Source organism: Poecile atricapillus, chromosome 12 (genome assembly GCF_030490865.1).
Source record: "Poecile atricapillus isolate bPoeAtr1 chromosome 12, bPoeAtr1.hap1, whole genome shotgun sequence".
Taxonomy (NCBI): domain Eukaryota; kingdom Metazoa; phylum Chordata; class Aves; order Passeriformes; family Paridae; genus Poecile; species Poecile atricapillus.
Genome location: NC_081260.1, coordinates 14,082,984 through 14,097,628, shown reverse-complemented (window position 1 = coordinate 14,097,628; position 14,645 = coordinate 14,082,984). Strand labels below are relative to the sequence as shown.

Here is a 14,645-nt window from a genome sequence, read left to right as displayed (position 1 = left end):
GGGACTAGGAATCACCACTCATCTGCTCACTGAACTCTGCTGTGAAGAGCCAGGGAAATTTCCAGAAGACAGGGATGCACCAGCTGGAATTTTTTACTGGTTCATTTGCAAATATCTGTAGCTCACACCAGCACTGTAAATGCCAGCAGCCCCTAGCATGGGGGAGCCTCTGAGAGCAGCAACCAGCCAGAAAGTTCATCTGTGGATTCTGTTGCTGCCTACATGAGAGGATTTTAGGTGGAGGAGTGGGATCAGGGCCATATCTAGCAGAAGAAGGAAAACCACTGCAAAAACCCTCCCTTCAATATGGGCTTTTTTCCCACTCTTTCATATAATGAAAACCCCATCAAATGGTTGGAAAGTATCAGGGAAATGGTTTGTTTTACTCCAAGTATGTAAAGGAGCCGCTCACCATGATGGCATTTCCTCGAGAGCTGGGCACAGGGTGGGCACAGGGCTCTGGGTGGTATCACTGTCCTGGGAGGGTCCAGAGTTTGCTGTTTGTCTGTGCCAGCACAAGGATCCCTTATGAATGTCTGGATTGGTAATGCCAGACATGTCACAGCCCATGATGGGATGTGTGACCCTGGAACCAGCCTGTCTGGGTCTGAGCAGGTGGTTTTGATGTACTCAGGACATGCAGGAAGAGGGGAACTAAAATACCACAGGGCACATAGGCTTGGCTGCTGTGTGTATGCTGTGGACAGGCTGGGTGTGTGGGGGGTGATGCACACGGGATGGTGTGTGTGGGATGGTGTGTAAGAGATGGTGTGTGTGGGATGGTGTGTGTGGGATGGTGTGTAAGAGATGGTGTGTGTGTGGGATGGTGTGTGTGGGGTGGTGTGTAAGAGATGGTGTGTGTGGGATGGTGTGTGTGGGATGGTGTGTAAGGGATGGATGGTGTGTAAGGGATGGTGTGTGTGGGATGGTGTGTAAGGGATGGATGGTGTGTAAGGGATGGATGGTGTGTAAGGGGTGGATGGTGTGTAAGGGGTGGATGGTGTATGGGTGGTGTGTAAGAGACGGTGTGTAAGGGATGGATGGTGTGTGAGGGATGGTGTGTAAGGGATGGATGGTGTGTAAGGGATGGATGGTGTGTAAGGGATGGTGTGTAAGGGATGGATGGTGTGTAAGGGATGGTGTGTAAGGGATGGATGGTGTGTAAGGGATGGATGGTGTGTAAGGGATGGTGTGTGTGGGATGGTGTGTAAGGGATGGATGGTGTGTAAGGGATGGATGGTGTGTAAGGGATGGTGTGTAAGGGATGGATGGTGTATAAGGGATGGTGTGTAAGGGATGGATGGTGTGTAAGGGATGGATGGTGTGTAAGGGATGGATGGTGTATGGATGGTGTGGTGCATACAGGACCATGTACATGGGACAGTGAGTGCATGATGGTGTCCTCCTGGGCTGCAGCCAATGCCATCAGCAGGAGCTGTGTGTGCTGCTGCCAAGGGCAGGAGGTCTCTTGGTGCTTCCCTTCCAGCCCCCAAAGCACCATGGTGGCACCAGCCAGTTCCCACAGCCATTTTCCCATGGACAGGATTCAGAGAGGAGTCCCATGGTCCCACAGGTCCCACAGACCTTGGCCTTGGTCTTGGCTCCAGAACACTCATCTGCTGGCATTGGAAAAAATAGTTGGGACAAAATATTAGGGGCGAATGAAGGGGAAGAGCATAGCTGGAATCCCAGGTCTGCAGAGCCACGACAGGAGCAGAGCAGGTGTGGGGGCAGGAGCTGCAGGTGCAGGGCAGGGGCTGCAGGTGCCCAGGGGAGCCAGGCAGGTGAGGTCTGAGGGCATCAGGCACTTTCAGAGGTGGGTTCAGCTTTGTCAATGAGCAGCAGCTGGCGAGGACAGGAATGTGACTGCTGAGCAGCTGGGGGTCTGTGGGGCAGACAAAGACCCAGCTGGACAGGCCATAGGAAAAACATCCCAGGTGGAAAACAGGAGCCAGCCACCGTTGGGTGATTTCCAAGGTGATCTTCTTGGCGGGCCTTAGGCTGCAGCCCATCCGCTCCATCGCTCGTGTCTCGGCAGCACAGGCAGGTCCCAGGGCCGAGCTGACAGGAGCAGATCCCACAGGGCCTGCAGGGCCCGTGAACTCTTCAGCCACAAATTTGTCTTGTCCCCCAGCTCTGCTCTGCTTCTCTTCTGCAGTGTTTGAACTTACCTGCTTCCCAGCACCATAATGCAAACAAAACATGGGGAAGGAGGCTGGCAACATAACCCACAGCCAAATGCAGAGCTGCAACCTGCTTCATGTTGTGTTCTTTTTATAAAAATCACCCAAAACCCACCAACAGCTGGCACTTCTCCTGCTGTCCCGTGGCCCTGGGCTGCTGGAGTCACAGTGACACAGGAGAACACTCAGACGTGGTGCCGCTGCCCTGCCTGCCCCCATCCAGCACCGTGAGCAGCTGGAGCCAGGCAGAGGCTGGTGCCAGGGGTTCATTTCAGAGGTACCTCAGGAAAATAGTAATCTCAGGAATCCCAGCAGGTCTGTCACTGCCTGTCCCCTTGGCCACCACCGCAGAGGGATTCCCCAAGGCACTGCAGGACAGTAGTGCAGAAGTAACAGGCAGGAGATGGCTGGAATGGGGGTGGCAGCACGGGGGTCCCTCTGAAAGATCACTGTGCGTGGAAGTAGATAGGCTTGACTTTTCCAGACAGGATCTTGGGAACCTGCACAGAGATGATCTCGGCCATCATTTCTGGGTAGTCCACGCTCACCATGTGTGCCTTGATTAGGAGATCAAATGTAAACTGATGCAGGTCCTTGGCAATCTGGGGAAGGAAGAGAGATGGTTAAACAAGTCCCTGGGCAGTGCTTTCTCTGGGAAAACACATGGCAGAGGTCCCACCTTCCTTGGGAAAGGGAGCCTGGATGAGTCTATCCAGTGCTCTCTCTGGCTGCATCTGAACTCCTCCCATGATAGGGCAGTTGTTCCAGGGAATGATCATTCTCACTACGGAAAGTTTGTTTTTTATATTGTTTTTTATGCATTTAGATGGACATTTCCCTATCCTCTCTTACCGGATGCACGGAGTCCAGGACCTTGGTGAGCTGGTAAAACCTCCGGGAGCAGGAGGTGGGGTTCTTCCTCTTGCAGGCAATGATACGGTCAAGTTCCTTAATGTAATTCATGCGGAGCTCATCGAAGAGCTTCTGGTTCTTCAGGCCATCCACTGGAACTGGGTGGGATGGGAAGGAAACAGTGAGAGGAACCCAGAGAGTGACAACAACAGGAAAGCAGGAGGAAAGCTGAAGCAGGGGAGAAAGCAAAGTACAGGCACAGGGAAAGCACCAGATGCCTCAAGGGCAATGCACCAGCAGGCGCTGGAGCTCTGTGGAGGGAAGGGTGTGGATACTTACTAATACTGAAGAAGAGGAGAGCCTTCATACAGAGGAACTCCTGGGGTGTGATCTGAAGCCACCCAAATTCCTGGGAGAGGTGCCGCATCCTGATGCACTGGCTGTACATCCTGGATTTGTGCATGCGGTACCTGGCAGGGCGAGAGGGGTACAGGTGGCACGGAGCCCAAAGTGCACGTGTGTGATGGGGAGGATGCTCCCTGACCCAGCAACGCCCCCCTGCCTGGCACACCCTGCTGCCAAGGCCCGAGCTGTGTCCCAAGGATACCACATGCAGGAGTGGAGCATTTTCCAAAATGCCTGTGTGCAATCCTTGCTGGACACAAATGGCTACAAGCGACTTGCAGCGTTTTGTCTGAAGAGCAACTGCAATGATTTCCCAAACATTTCTGTCTGTGAGGGATCTGAGGCTGTGCTGGAGCTCCCAGGCAGGTGGGGGTTTGCCTGCTGCTGTGCTCAGTTATTGGGTTCAGGCTCTTCTGTCTCAGTGCCAGCAGACCCCCCACAGCTCTAAGCTGATAGTACACCAAGGAGAGCCCACCAGGACCTTACAGTTCATTTTGTCTCTGTCTCTGCTCACTCAAGCTGCCCAACAGAGCTGGAAACTGGAATTCAAACCCTGTAGCAAAAAGGCAGAAATGGAGCAGCCCCTTACCCCACACCAGCTTCTGCTGCTGCCCCAGTGGGTGTCAGCCCATGGCAAGGCTGAGGGAGTGGGCAGAAGGACCCAGAGAGGTCACAGTGCCCTCACTGCTCCTGGAGGTCACCATGGGTGGTGGCAGTGGGGAGCAGGCTGGGCACAGCCAGGATAGGCTGAGCCAGGCTGGGTTGAGCTGGGCACGGCTCTGTGACTGCTCTAAGTGTAGTTTGTCACATGAGCTGACCCAAAGCTCAGCTTTAGGTTGTTGTTTCACACTTACTCATTGAAGACCAGGTCTGGAGCGAAGTAAAGCATCCTGGAATTGACATTGGTGAAGGATCTCCACCCCATAGCAAACACCATCAGGCCCATCCAAGAGTACTGGATTATTGACATCTGGTCATCCACATGCAGGTTGCGAAATCCTAATAAACAATGAGGGAGAGATGTTAGAAATGACTGTTGAGTTCCTGCAGTTTCCAGGGCTGTTTCCATGCAGACTCCAGCTCTCTTGCTCCTCTTAGGACAAGGTGGTCAGCCCACAGCCCAAGCTCAGCATGTCCCAGGACATGAGTTATGACATGGAGCTCCCACCTTGACTGGGAATCAAGAACAGACAAGCACAAAACTGTCCCCAGAAGGGAAGAAATGGGACTTCAGACACAAGGAGGGGAGAAAGTCCCATTAGGACTTCACCAAATTTAAGTTACCGGATTTTAATGTGATGCTCAGAGCCAGCAGGCAGCCCCAAGGCCTCCCACCATGGCTACAGGTGCTCCAGTTTCTGTCCCACACACACTGCATGGATCTAATGACAGTGGGAATGAGCATGGAAACCCCAGGTACATCACAGGAGAAACAAAAATAGCACCAGATTCAAATTCAAATTACCATTCCCAGATGGCAGCCCTGAGTTAAACCCCAGGCATGCTTACACCACCTCCAGTGCTGCTTTTTTCAATGTACTTGTAAATAGGCAAATATAATTGAGTTTCAAGGCAATCATGCATTATTTCAATCAAACATTCTAGCAATTTAACAGCTCCAGTGTATAATTACAACCCATTAAGGCAAGAATCTCTATGATTTGGAGAGCTCTTGAAGGCAAACAAGCCAGAGAATAAACCTTGCCCAGATGCCACCCTGGCACAGTCGGCGCTGGCCCTGGGGGGCAGCAGGGCAGCAGCTGACACCACTACACACTGAGGGGCTGGGCATCAGATGCAGTTCAGGAGAGTAAAACCCTCTGATAAGGGGGTGGCTATGATAGAAAACATTTTCCAAAGCACTCTCCCTTTCCATCAGCACTACTGCAGTGGTAAAGCCTCAGTCCTGGATGCCAGGTGGCTTTGGTGGTGTCTCTGTGTCTGATCTTCATGTCTGGTGTACATAAGCCAAAGAGGAAGCAGGATTTGTCCCTGGTTTTACAAGCCAAGTGACTCAAGAACAGCAGAAACAGAATGGGATATGTCAATGGCATTTAAGGATATCCAGACCAATATCCCATTGGGAGCACCAGTCTAGGGGGCTGCTGAACTCCTGGGAATGTCAGACACCTGACCACATTTCATCACCAGGGTTTGGCAGAGAGTGCCTCAGTCTCCTCCTCTGTCTGTATGACCCCACACATACGAGGAGTGGGGTCCCTCTTTTCTATGGTGTTCTCTGAGGAGTGGGGCCAGAATGGAGAAGGCAGCAGGAACTGGCCCCATGCCCCATTTTCCGGGATGCTGGGAAGTGAGCAGGGTCCTGCTGAGCTCAGCCCTCTGCAATTTCACTCAGCTCCAGGATTACAACGTGGAACAGGCAGCATGTCCCCAACCTCGCAGTGACGCCTTGCAGATCCAGCTCAATAAACACATCAATCACTGGGATGCTCCATTTACTGCACCTGCTGACCAGCATCTGGAAAATTCCTGACCCCTATTACCTCTCTGAAGGCATCATAAATATGTCCCACCAGGCTATCACATAGGCAATCTGAGTCACTGCCAGGAAGAGCCCTTTGGGATTCTACATTGCTCTTCTGCCATGTTGCAATTTACCCTTTTCATCACTTCAGGTGGGTCCTGGGACAGGCCCAATCCTTGTCTAGAGGGCAGTTCTGCAGGGCTGGCAGACTCAGCCTGGAAGTGGAGCAAAACCCCCATGGAGAGGGGGGAGAAGAGCAGGACCCTGAGCCCAGACCAGCTGCCACCCTGTCACTGGGGGAAATGCTCTGTGCCCACACAGTTCCACTGGCCAGGGGCTATCTGGACCCAGGGTATAAGTTCCAACACATTCCATCACTCAGTTCCCTCTGCCATTGTCAGCCCCTCTGGAGACAAGTCCCACGCTGCTTCCCAGGCACGGGACACACACACTGCCCATGGAGATGGTCCCCCAGGAGCTGTGTGATGGGACATGGGCTGCAGACCACCCCCTTTGCACCTGCCCCAGCAGTGCAGATGGGCTTTGGGACTGGGAAGGGATTTGTTTGCTTTCCTTCTCACCTGGCAGGGCCTTTGCCCATTTGACCACGTAGACCAGCTGCCGCTCCCCGAGCTCATTCAGGCTGGTCAGCAGGTTGGAGAAGGAGTCAGGCTGACTGTTGTCATGGCCAGCACACACCACACCAGGCTCGATGGCCTCCAGGACGTTGAGGAAGATGGGCTGGCACTCGTAGCCGTCAATGCGTGTCATCACCAGCTTGGGAGCTTGCTCCTCCGTGGGGCTGGATGAGCTGGCTCCCTCCATGTCATCCTGTGCCTTCAGGTTACCCAGCTTCTTCAGCTTGCGAGCTGTGGGAAAGATATAGTTTAGTGTGATACTTAAAAATATATTTTAAAACAAGTCAGGGCTTCTTGGCTCCATCATTATAGCTACAAGGAAAGGAAAAGTGATGACCAGCAGCAGCTTCTCCCTCAGTGGGCACTGCCCAAGGAGTGTTCTGGTATTGCAGGACAAGAGGAGAACACACTGTGTGATAAAATCCATTTCATTGTTAATCTGACATGGAAAAGAACCAGCATCATTTACATCCTCAGCCATGACCAGTCTCTAACTCCCACTTAGTGAGGAAGATCCAGGGAAAAGAGAGAAGAGGTTTTGACTCGACTCAAACAACTGCTCATATGCAATCAAAAAGAGGAGCAACACAAGATGATAAACTCACTACACAGTCACATTCATTGCACTTGGATGCCCAAGTGGGATTGTTCCATCCCAGACCAGAGCAGAAGCAGGATGCATCTGAGCTAAAAGCCTTCTCCCTGCAATGCGTGCTGCCCCACAGCCAGGCCCTCCCAAACACGCTGCACATGTTACAGAAAACACATTTCAGAAGCCAGCAGGTGGTTCCAGGGCTGTTTCCCTGGAGTCTCAGTGCTTCCCCCAGCGAGGGGGAGCAGTCCTGAGCTGGGTGGCCTCACTCTGCTGTGCAGCCTCTCGAGCCCCATCAGCAGTGCAGCCAGGTTGCAGGGGGACCAAAGCAGCCGGTGTCTGTGCCTGTGCCCAACACGAAAAGGTGTTTCCCCACACACCTGGCTCTTAACCACAGCTGCTGGTCTGCCTGCAAGGCACACCAGCACTCCAGAGGCGTGATACCAGAGGTCTTGGAGAGTCTGTGCTCCCCTCATTGATACCAGCATGACATTGACAACACAGGTGGCCTGCTACTTGTCCTCACCAAATCCAAACCCCAACTAATTAGAGAACAAAAGCCCATGGCTTCCTTCAGCAGGGAATACAACATCAAACCAGTTTTCCTCAGGGTTTTGGCTCCTTCATTATATGATACTTATCTCGAATTTCCTTTCAGCTGTAATTAGAAAAATAAGCAGCAAAACATAAAAATGTCAAGTCAAAGTGCAGCTCTGTAAATTAACTCCAAACATTGATTTTAAGCATTGTACTCTGTATGATCTGCTGTACAGGCAATGAGGACAGACTTCCACATAAAAAGGGAGGAGAAAGGATGAATAAAAATAAAGGACAGCGAGAGGAAAACAGTGCTGCAGCAGTGTGACGGCCTCTGGCTATCAGCCTCTCGTTTCTCCCTCACCTCCAAAGTCACAGCACTGCCAAGGCCATCACTAACCCATACCCCCAAGTGCCACATCCACACATCTGTTAAATCCCCCCAGGGATGGAGACTCCACCACTGCCTTGGATTTAGAAATAACCAGTGTCCCAGGTCATGTGCGTGAGTTAAGCCAAACCCACATGTACAAAGCACACACATGGTTTGGTTTAAATGTTTGGGGTTTTTTCCCTTGATATTTAATTATCTATCAGGAGAAGATACCAACTGAAGTGAGAAGACAGCAAGCACCTACTGCACTGGCTCTGAGACTGCAGCCACAAACCAGACTCCTGTGTAACAGTGGGTGATAACTGCTCTACCAGACCAGCCTTGGGTTTGTGCATTCCAGGAGCAGCTGTCCCACAGGTCACTGAAATACTGACATTACCAAAACCTTCAGAGGTAAAGACTGGCTTCTACACAGTCACCTGTGCCAAACCCCTTCGTGGTGGTAGCTCCTACTCAGCAGGTAACAGAAACAAAAAAAAATTAGAAATTAGAATTAAAGACATCTGTAATGTTTTTATTGTAGGATGAGCCAGGCTGGGCAGAAGTCTACATTGCACTTCTTTGAACCAAGGTGGGAGGAACCTTAGTGCATGTGACCAATATTGGGATGCTCCTGCTTGGCTGTCAGCAGGGACAAGGGGCCCAGGGAGCCTCAAGGTACTGCTGCAGCACAGCACTGCCCCAAGCTCTGCAAGCTGAACTGGGGGTCTCTGAGGAAGTACTGGATGGATTTGGAAAAAAACTTAAAGGACACAATTACATACCATAATAAAATATTGACCAGTGCAAGGACCCCTGGGAGCACACTCAGGGTGACAGCCAAAGTGATGCACATTTTAAGCATCTCCCTTACAGGCACTTCTAAAGCTCTGAGGAAGGAGCACTCTGGGCTCCAGCACCAATTTTCATGATGCCAGGACTCAGGGAAGTTATGGAGACCTGGAAGAAGCTGCTCTCACACCGGCTACGATGGAGACATCCTGCAGCCCCTGGCAGCACATGTTGAGCTCAGCTGCCAGCAGGACACTGAAGAGCTAAACAGGACTTGATTTATATCCTTCTTCCCTTTGCAGTTTTAATGAACTTCACACAAGACTTGTCAAAACCTGAACCTGTCAAACTATCAATCTTATCTGGCACAACAATTTCAGCTGATAATAACAGCATTACTGGTTTTAGCAGACACATTTAAGGGATCTGAGTCAGTCAGGTCCACATGAATGAAAAGAACTTGAAGGATGTAATGCTGAATGATTGCAAACCCCCTAGTGAAACATCTCAAAGGCAATTATAAGTGTTGAAACAACATCAGACATGTTTGTTTCTTACAAGGGTGGATTGTAAGGATGGCATTCACCCCAAAACCAGGCTTAACCATTTTTACTCAACCAGCCTGTATGGCAATGTATGGATGGGAAAATAGGGATGAACATTAAGGATGATCACAGAACAGATGGACTGAGGTCAGCAGACAAGGGCTGATAGGTGCTGGCAAACTGCAGAAGCCATGAGGACACTAAAGATTTGACAACACGCCTTGGAGCAAGGAGGAAAGGAATGTCACTTGGGTGGCTGTGTAGGAGGCAAAAGGGTTATTGAGTCACAGGTGACAAATACCCACTGTGGGGACAGAAAATAAAAAAAATTAGGGTTTTTAATCAAGCAAACCAAGGTATAATAAAGATCCAATTGCTGTAAGTCAGGGTCAGACAAGATGAAAAACCAGGTACATCCAACATAACACTCATAACTACTACAATAGTTCAGCAAAAACTGTGTCAGATTCCCCCTGGCTGGAATCACTCCCATCAATTCCCACTGTATTTGGTGAGACATGAGTTCTGCTCCACCCCAGCAGCTGAACCTGAATTAGGACTAAACAGAGCTATGCCTCAAGCCTGGGCTTTCACATGCTTTTGGCAGTTACTACAGGAGATTTCTGGCCCTATAATAAACAAAATTAAAGGAATTACACCTGTTTTGGGTTTTTGCTCCAGCCAGGACCCACATGTCTGCAGCTCAGGTGGCTGCCAGCTCTGGCTGTGGGCAAAAGAGCTTGGAGCTCCCCACAGGAACAACCTGGAACCTCACATGCTCCCTGGGCTCAGGGCTGGCAGGATCCCTGCTGCCATGCCCATTCCAGGATATTTCCTGGGCTCAGGGCTGGCAGAATCCCTGCAGCATCTTCCCCAGCAGCAGGCACAGGCGTAGTGGGATAATGGGCACAGGCCAGCACACCAGCAGGACCCAAAACACTAAAACAGCATTATCACCGTTTTTTTGCTCTTTTTTGTTGTCTTTTTTCTCTTCCCTCTCTATAGTGTCTTTTCCCTCTCTACAGAGAGAAGATCCTGGTTAGTGGATAGCAGCTTGCAGGTCACTGTGATCTCAATCAATAATGAAGTGCTTCAACACATTGCCATCCTGTTCTAGAGCAGAGCCTGAAGAAGGCATTCAGTGTGTCACCTCCCCCAGCGCAGCCTCCTCCTCCTCCTCCCCCAGGAGAACCGCAGGGCTGCCGGGATGTACCCCATCAGTGACTGTAATTAACCACCAGTTAAAAACAACTGCTTGGAGCTTGGGAGTGATTGCAAATGCCCTGCCTCCACCGTGGGAGAGGTTACTGCGGGCAACCACAAGCTTGCCTGTTTGCAACAATTGCCTTTACACCGACATCCAAACCAAATGTAAAATAGACCAGGCAGAACAGGTCAGGGTGACCCAAAGAGCTGAAGAAAAAAGAAGGGAGCGGGGTATTCGTATTAGCATTAATTTTGTCAGTGTGTTCTGCAGAAGAGGGTTGCATTGATGTATGTCTTCCCCCACTTAAGGAAACTTCACCAGAAAAAAGCACTTAAAAATAAGCTAAGAAAAAGGAGTTAGGACTGCACTGCCTTTTGGGACCTTTGAGGGAGAAATGAAACTAAACCCCCTGCTCCTTGGTGAACCACAAATTAGAGCCACTTCAGTAACAAGTCCCTCAAGACAGTGTTGTTTCAGCTCTGGAGGCTCAGCCCATCCCAGCAATGGGGTCAGGATTTATCCCAAAATGCTGACACACCCAGCCAGTCTGGGCTGCCCCTGTCCCCCTGCGCTGTGCCTGGCACTGCCAGGGCTCCTCTCTGCAGCCCCAGAAGCCCCCTCAATGCAGGGCTTCCCAGCAGGGAGAAAAATACCTTTTCCAGGGTATTTTCCTCCTCACCCTAATATCATAGTGTGGTTTGGGTTGGAAGGGACCTTAAAGCCCATCCAGTCCCAGCCCTGCCATGGAGGGACACCTTCTACTATCCCAGCTTCCTCCAGGCCCTGTCCAGCCTGGCCTTGGAAACTTCCAGGGATGGGGCAGCCACAGCTTCCCCAGGCGTCCTGTGCCAGGGCCTCAGCACACAGGGAAGGATTTCATCAAATGAACTCAACAAGTTCACCCAGTGATCAACACTAGCTTATAGACTGTGAGCAGAAATCAGATTTTGGATGTCGGCACTCTGTCAGTTTTGGTAGGGCTACAGGTTTGGGAACAAAGTGTAACAAGGACCCTGACCAGGGACACAGGTGCAACTTCCATGCAGCAAGGAAAACACTGAGGTAATTTCACCAAGAAATTGCCCCTTTCTGCCTTGGAATAATACCATCAAAAGAGGGGAGTGCTCTGGTCTTAGGCTCAAGGAGCCAGAACCAACTCACCCTGCCATTCGTATTTTTTGTTTATATTCACAAGGTCTGAAATCAGTGAAAAGTATGTTTCCTTAAACACAAACAAAGCCATTGAAATTCACAGTTTTGGTATTAGAACCCTGAAAATGCTTCCTGAGCGTTTTATCACCCTCCATCAGCCTCATTTTCCAGGCACTTACTGAGTGCTCACACAGCAAGTGACATGCAGGGACCCAGGAGAGGACCCCAGCCGTACCTCCGAGAGTCATCCCAGCCTCGTAGCATTTCCGCAGGCGGCAGGAGGGACAGTTTTTCCTTCGGAACTTGTCGATGGTGCAGTCGTTCCGGCTGGCACAGAGGTACTTCTGTTTACCTGAAACACCAGAGAAATGGAGCATGGGTGCTGGGTACCAACAGAGACACGGGCTGGGCTCTTTTGGGATCACTAAGAGCAGTCTGGAGAGTTTGGTTCTCGTTTTTTAAATGTCACCCATCTATTGCATGGATTTTGGTGGTTTTCTCCCAGGTACCACCTAACCCCACAGTCTGATTCTTCTGCCACAATACTCACCTATCAGTTCCCTTGTAACCATGATGCTGTACAGAACTTTTTGGGACTGAATTATTTTTTTTGTGCAACCTGTTAATAACAGTCAGGTCTGCTGTCTCCAGTTTACAGATATTGGGGTTGGGGAGCTGCAGCTCCACAGGTGAGTCTGATGCCACCCCGTCCCCTGGGATGAATCTGCAGTCAGCCAGGAGGGAACTGGGACCAGCAACTCCCTGCACAGTGGAGCTTGTGCAGCCATGGGTTTTGGGGAGGTGCAGAAAATTCAGAAGTTACTTATGGTCAGAGTCACCCATACCTCAGACTCACCCTGCACTCACTCAGAGAGCAGCCTGTGCAGCTCCAGGCCACAGCTTTTTCTCACTGCCCCATTTGCCAGACATGCCAAGAATCATCACTTTTCTTGACAAGTCTGAACACATTTACTGGATCAGGATTTATCTGATGTTCTTTGGGCTGTTCCAAACCATGCAGCAGAGAGGTGCAGCTAATAGACCCACGAGCAGCCCACATGGGAAACCAGCCCATGGCCTTTATTTATCATCCTGCAAGGGGTTACTTTCTGCATTCCTATAGGAACAGCCCTTTGGAGTCATCAAAAATCTATGAACAGGATGAGACTGAATCCAACCCCTTAATGGACCACTTTTGACATGAGATCCACCAATTTTGGTGCACAGATTTTACAACCCCCGCACCTCCACCACTGCTGCCCTCACTGCCACTGCCTGAGGCTCTCACGGTGCCCTCCTGGGTCCCCTCCACTCGTGCCTGGCCACAGGTTTGGCAGGACAGCTGCCACTGTCCCCCCCTGGCAGGGCTCAGCACCCAGCCCACTCCTCTCACAGCACCCAGGGGCTGCACAAACACTCCATGCTTGACCTTCTCACAAGCGTCCTCTTCCAAGTGGATCACCCACCCCTGTGCCTCAGCCATCACGTGCACTACCCACCACACCTCACACCTGTTAAATGATTTTAATACTGTCTTCAGAACAGCTCTTCTCACACTCTCCCTGGCTCATTTCCCATGGGAAGGATACTCAAGGCAAGCCTTGATGACACCTAAATCCCTAAGGACCCTAAAGAGAGTACAAACACCATCCTCCCTTTCAGCAGTTCATTGAGGAGGAGGATGAGTAACAGTGAACTTCAGCTGAAACTGGGTTACCGAGGAGTTATTTTTGTGCCAGGGGCACTGAGCACTGAGGCCAGACTCCCTCCACTCAACCTTCTTAGGTAGTCACAAATGGGTGCCCTACTTTCTCGGGAATGGAGGGCTGGAAGGAGATTTGGCTGGCTGAGCCCCACAAGGATGTTCCAGGATCAGGTATAGCTCCTCCAAATTCCCCTGTGTCAGGTGCAGCACCCCACAGCCACTCTCCTCATTCCCAGGATCTGGACAGATCCCAACATTTGGGCTCATCCCCCCTCTGCTCTGTCCCTGTTGGGCAGCCATGGAAGGGGAGCACGGATGAGGTTTGGGAGTCCATGCTCAATGAGGCCACTGTGCTGTTTCCTCCTCAGCAGCATCTCCCAGCTCCAGAACTGCTGAGAAGGGACACGGAGAGGGAGCTTCCCCCCAGAGCTGGGAGCAGGCAGAGCACCCTGGAGGACAAACAGGGCACGGAGGAGGCTGCAGGACGGCAGTGCCACCCTGGAGCAGCACACGCTGTGAGCTGCAGCCAACAGCTCTCCCCACGGTCACGGTACAGTGACATTGCTGAGATGGCCAGGCCAGCTTCATGGTTCATGGACGGGCTCCTGGGGGCAGGAACCTGTTTTCTGTTGCCTGGGCCTGCACAGGTGAGTCCTGTTTGCTTTATGCTGTTCACCAGTAGCAAAAAGAGAACCAAACAGCCACACCTGGTCATGGTGCTGCTGCTGCTGCTGCTCGGTGAGAATGAGCCAAGCTCACCTCACCCTAATTCCTGGGGATGCAGAGATTTCCCTTTAACCACCAGGAAAGGAACCACTAGCTCTAAAAGGTGGGAGAACAGCAAAGGGTGGCTGGAACATGGATGAGTTCCTTCCCTCTGAAGAAACATCTCATACACAGAGACCTATTTCTAATTTCAGGGTAATTCACTCTACATTTCAGAGCAAGGTGAGACATTTGCAATCACCTGTTCTTTATTTAAAGACAAATGCACTGGTTTTTCCTTCTCTAGAGTTCAACACTGCAACTACTTATTTGTTTTCCTTTTCTCCCCTGCAAACAGCAGAGATGTTTTCTTGTGTCACTCCAAGGCAGAGCCTCTTGCTTTGCAAACCTGTACAAACAGGTCCAAACCTTACACCCACTCTCTGGTGTTCCCCAGCAGTCCTGCTCTTTGCA

At 51.1% G+C, this 14,645-nt stretch overlaps 1 protein-coding gene across 2 annotated transcripts in view; it reads right to left on the bottom strand.

The window, feature by feature from the left end:
* Positions 1-2,261: 2,261 nt before the first annotated feature.
* The window catches only part of AR (androgen receptor), a 35,165-nt gene continuing 22,781 nt past the window's right edge, over positions 2,262-14,645 (bottom strand). For both annotated transcript variants that reach the window (XM_058847439.1, XM_058847438.1), the window contains exons 3-8: positions 11,997-12,113; positions 6,507-6,794; positions 4,295-4,439; positions 3,375-3,505; positions 3,036-3,193; positions 2,262-2,785 (exon numbers count right to left, since the gene is read on the bottom strand). In XM_058847439.1, coding sequence (XP_058703422.1) covers positions 2,630-2,785; positions 3,036-3,193; positions 3,375-3,505; positions 4,295-4,439; positions 6,507-6,794; positions 11,997-12,113 — 995 coding nt within the window. In that variant the 3' untranslated portion in view covers positions 2,262-2,629. The remainder of the gene's footprint in view (positions 2,786-3,035; positions 3,194-3,374; positions 3,506-4,294; positions 4,440-6,506; positions 6,795-11,996; positions 12,114-14,645) is intronic.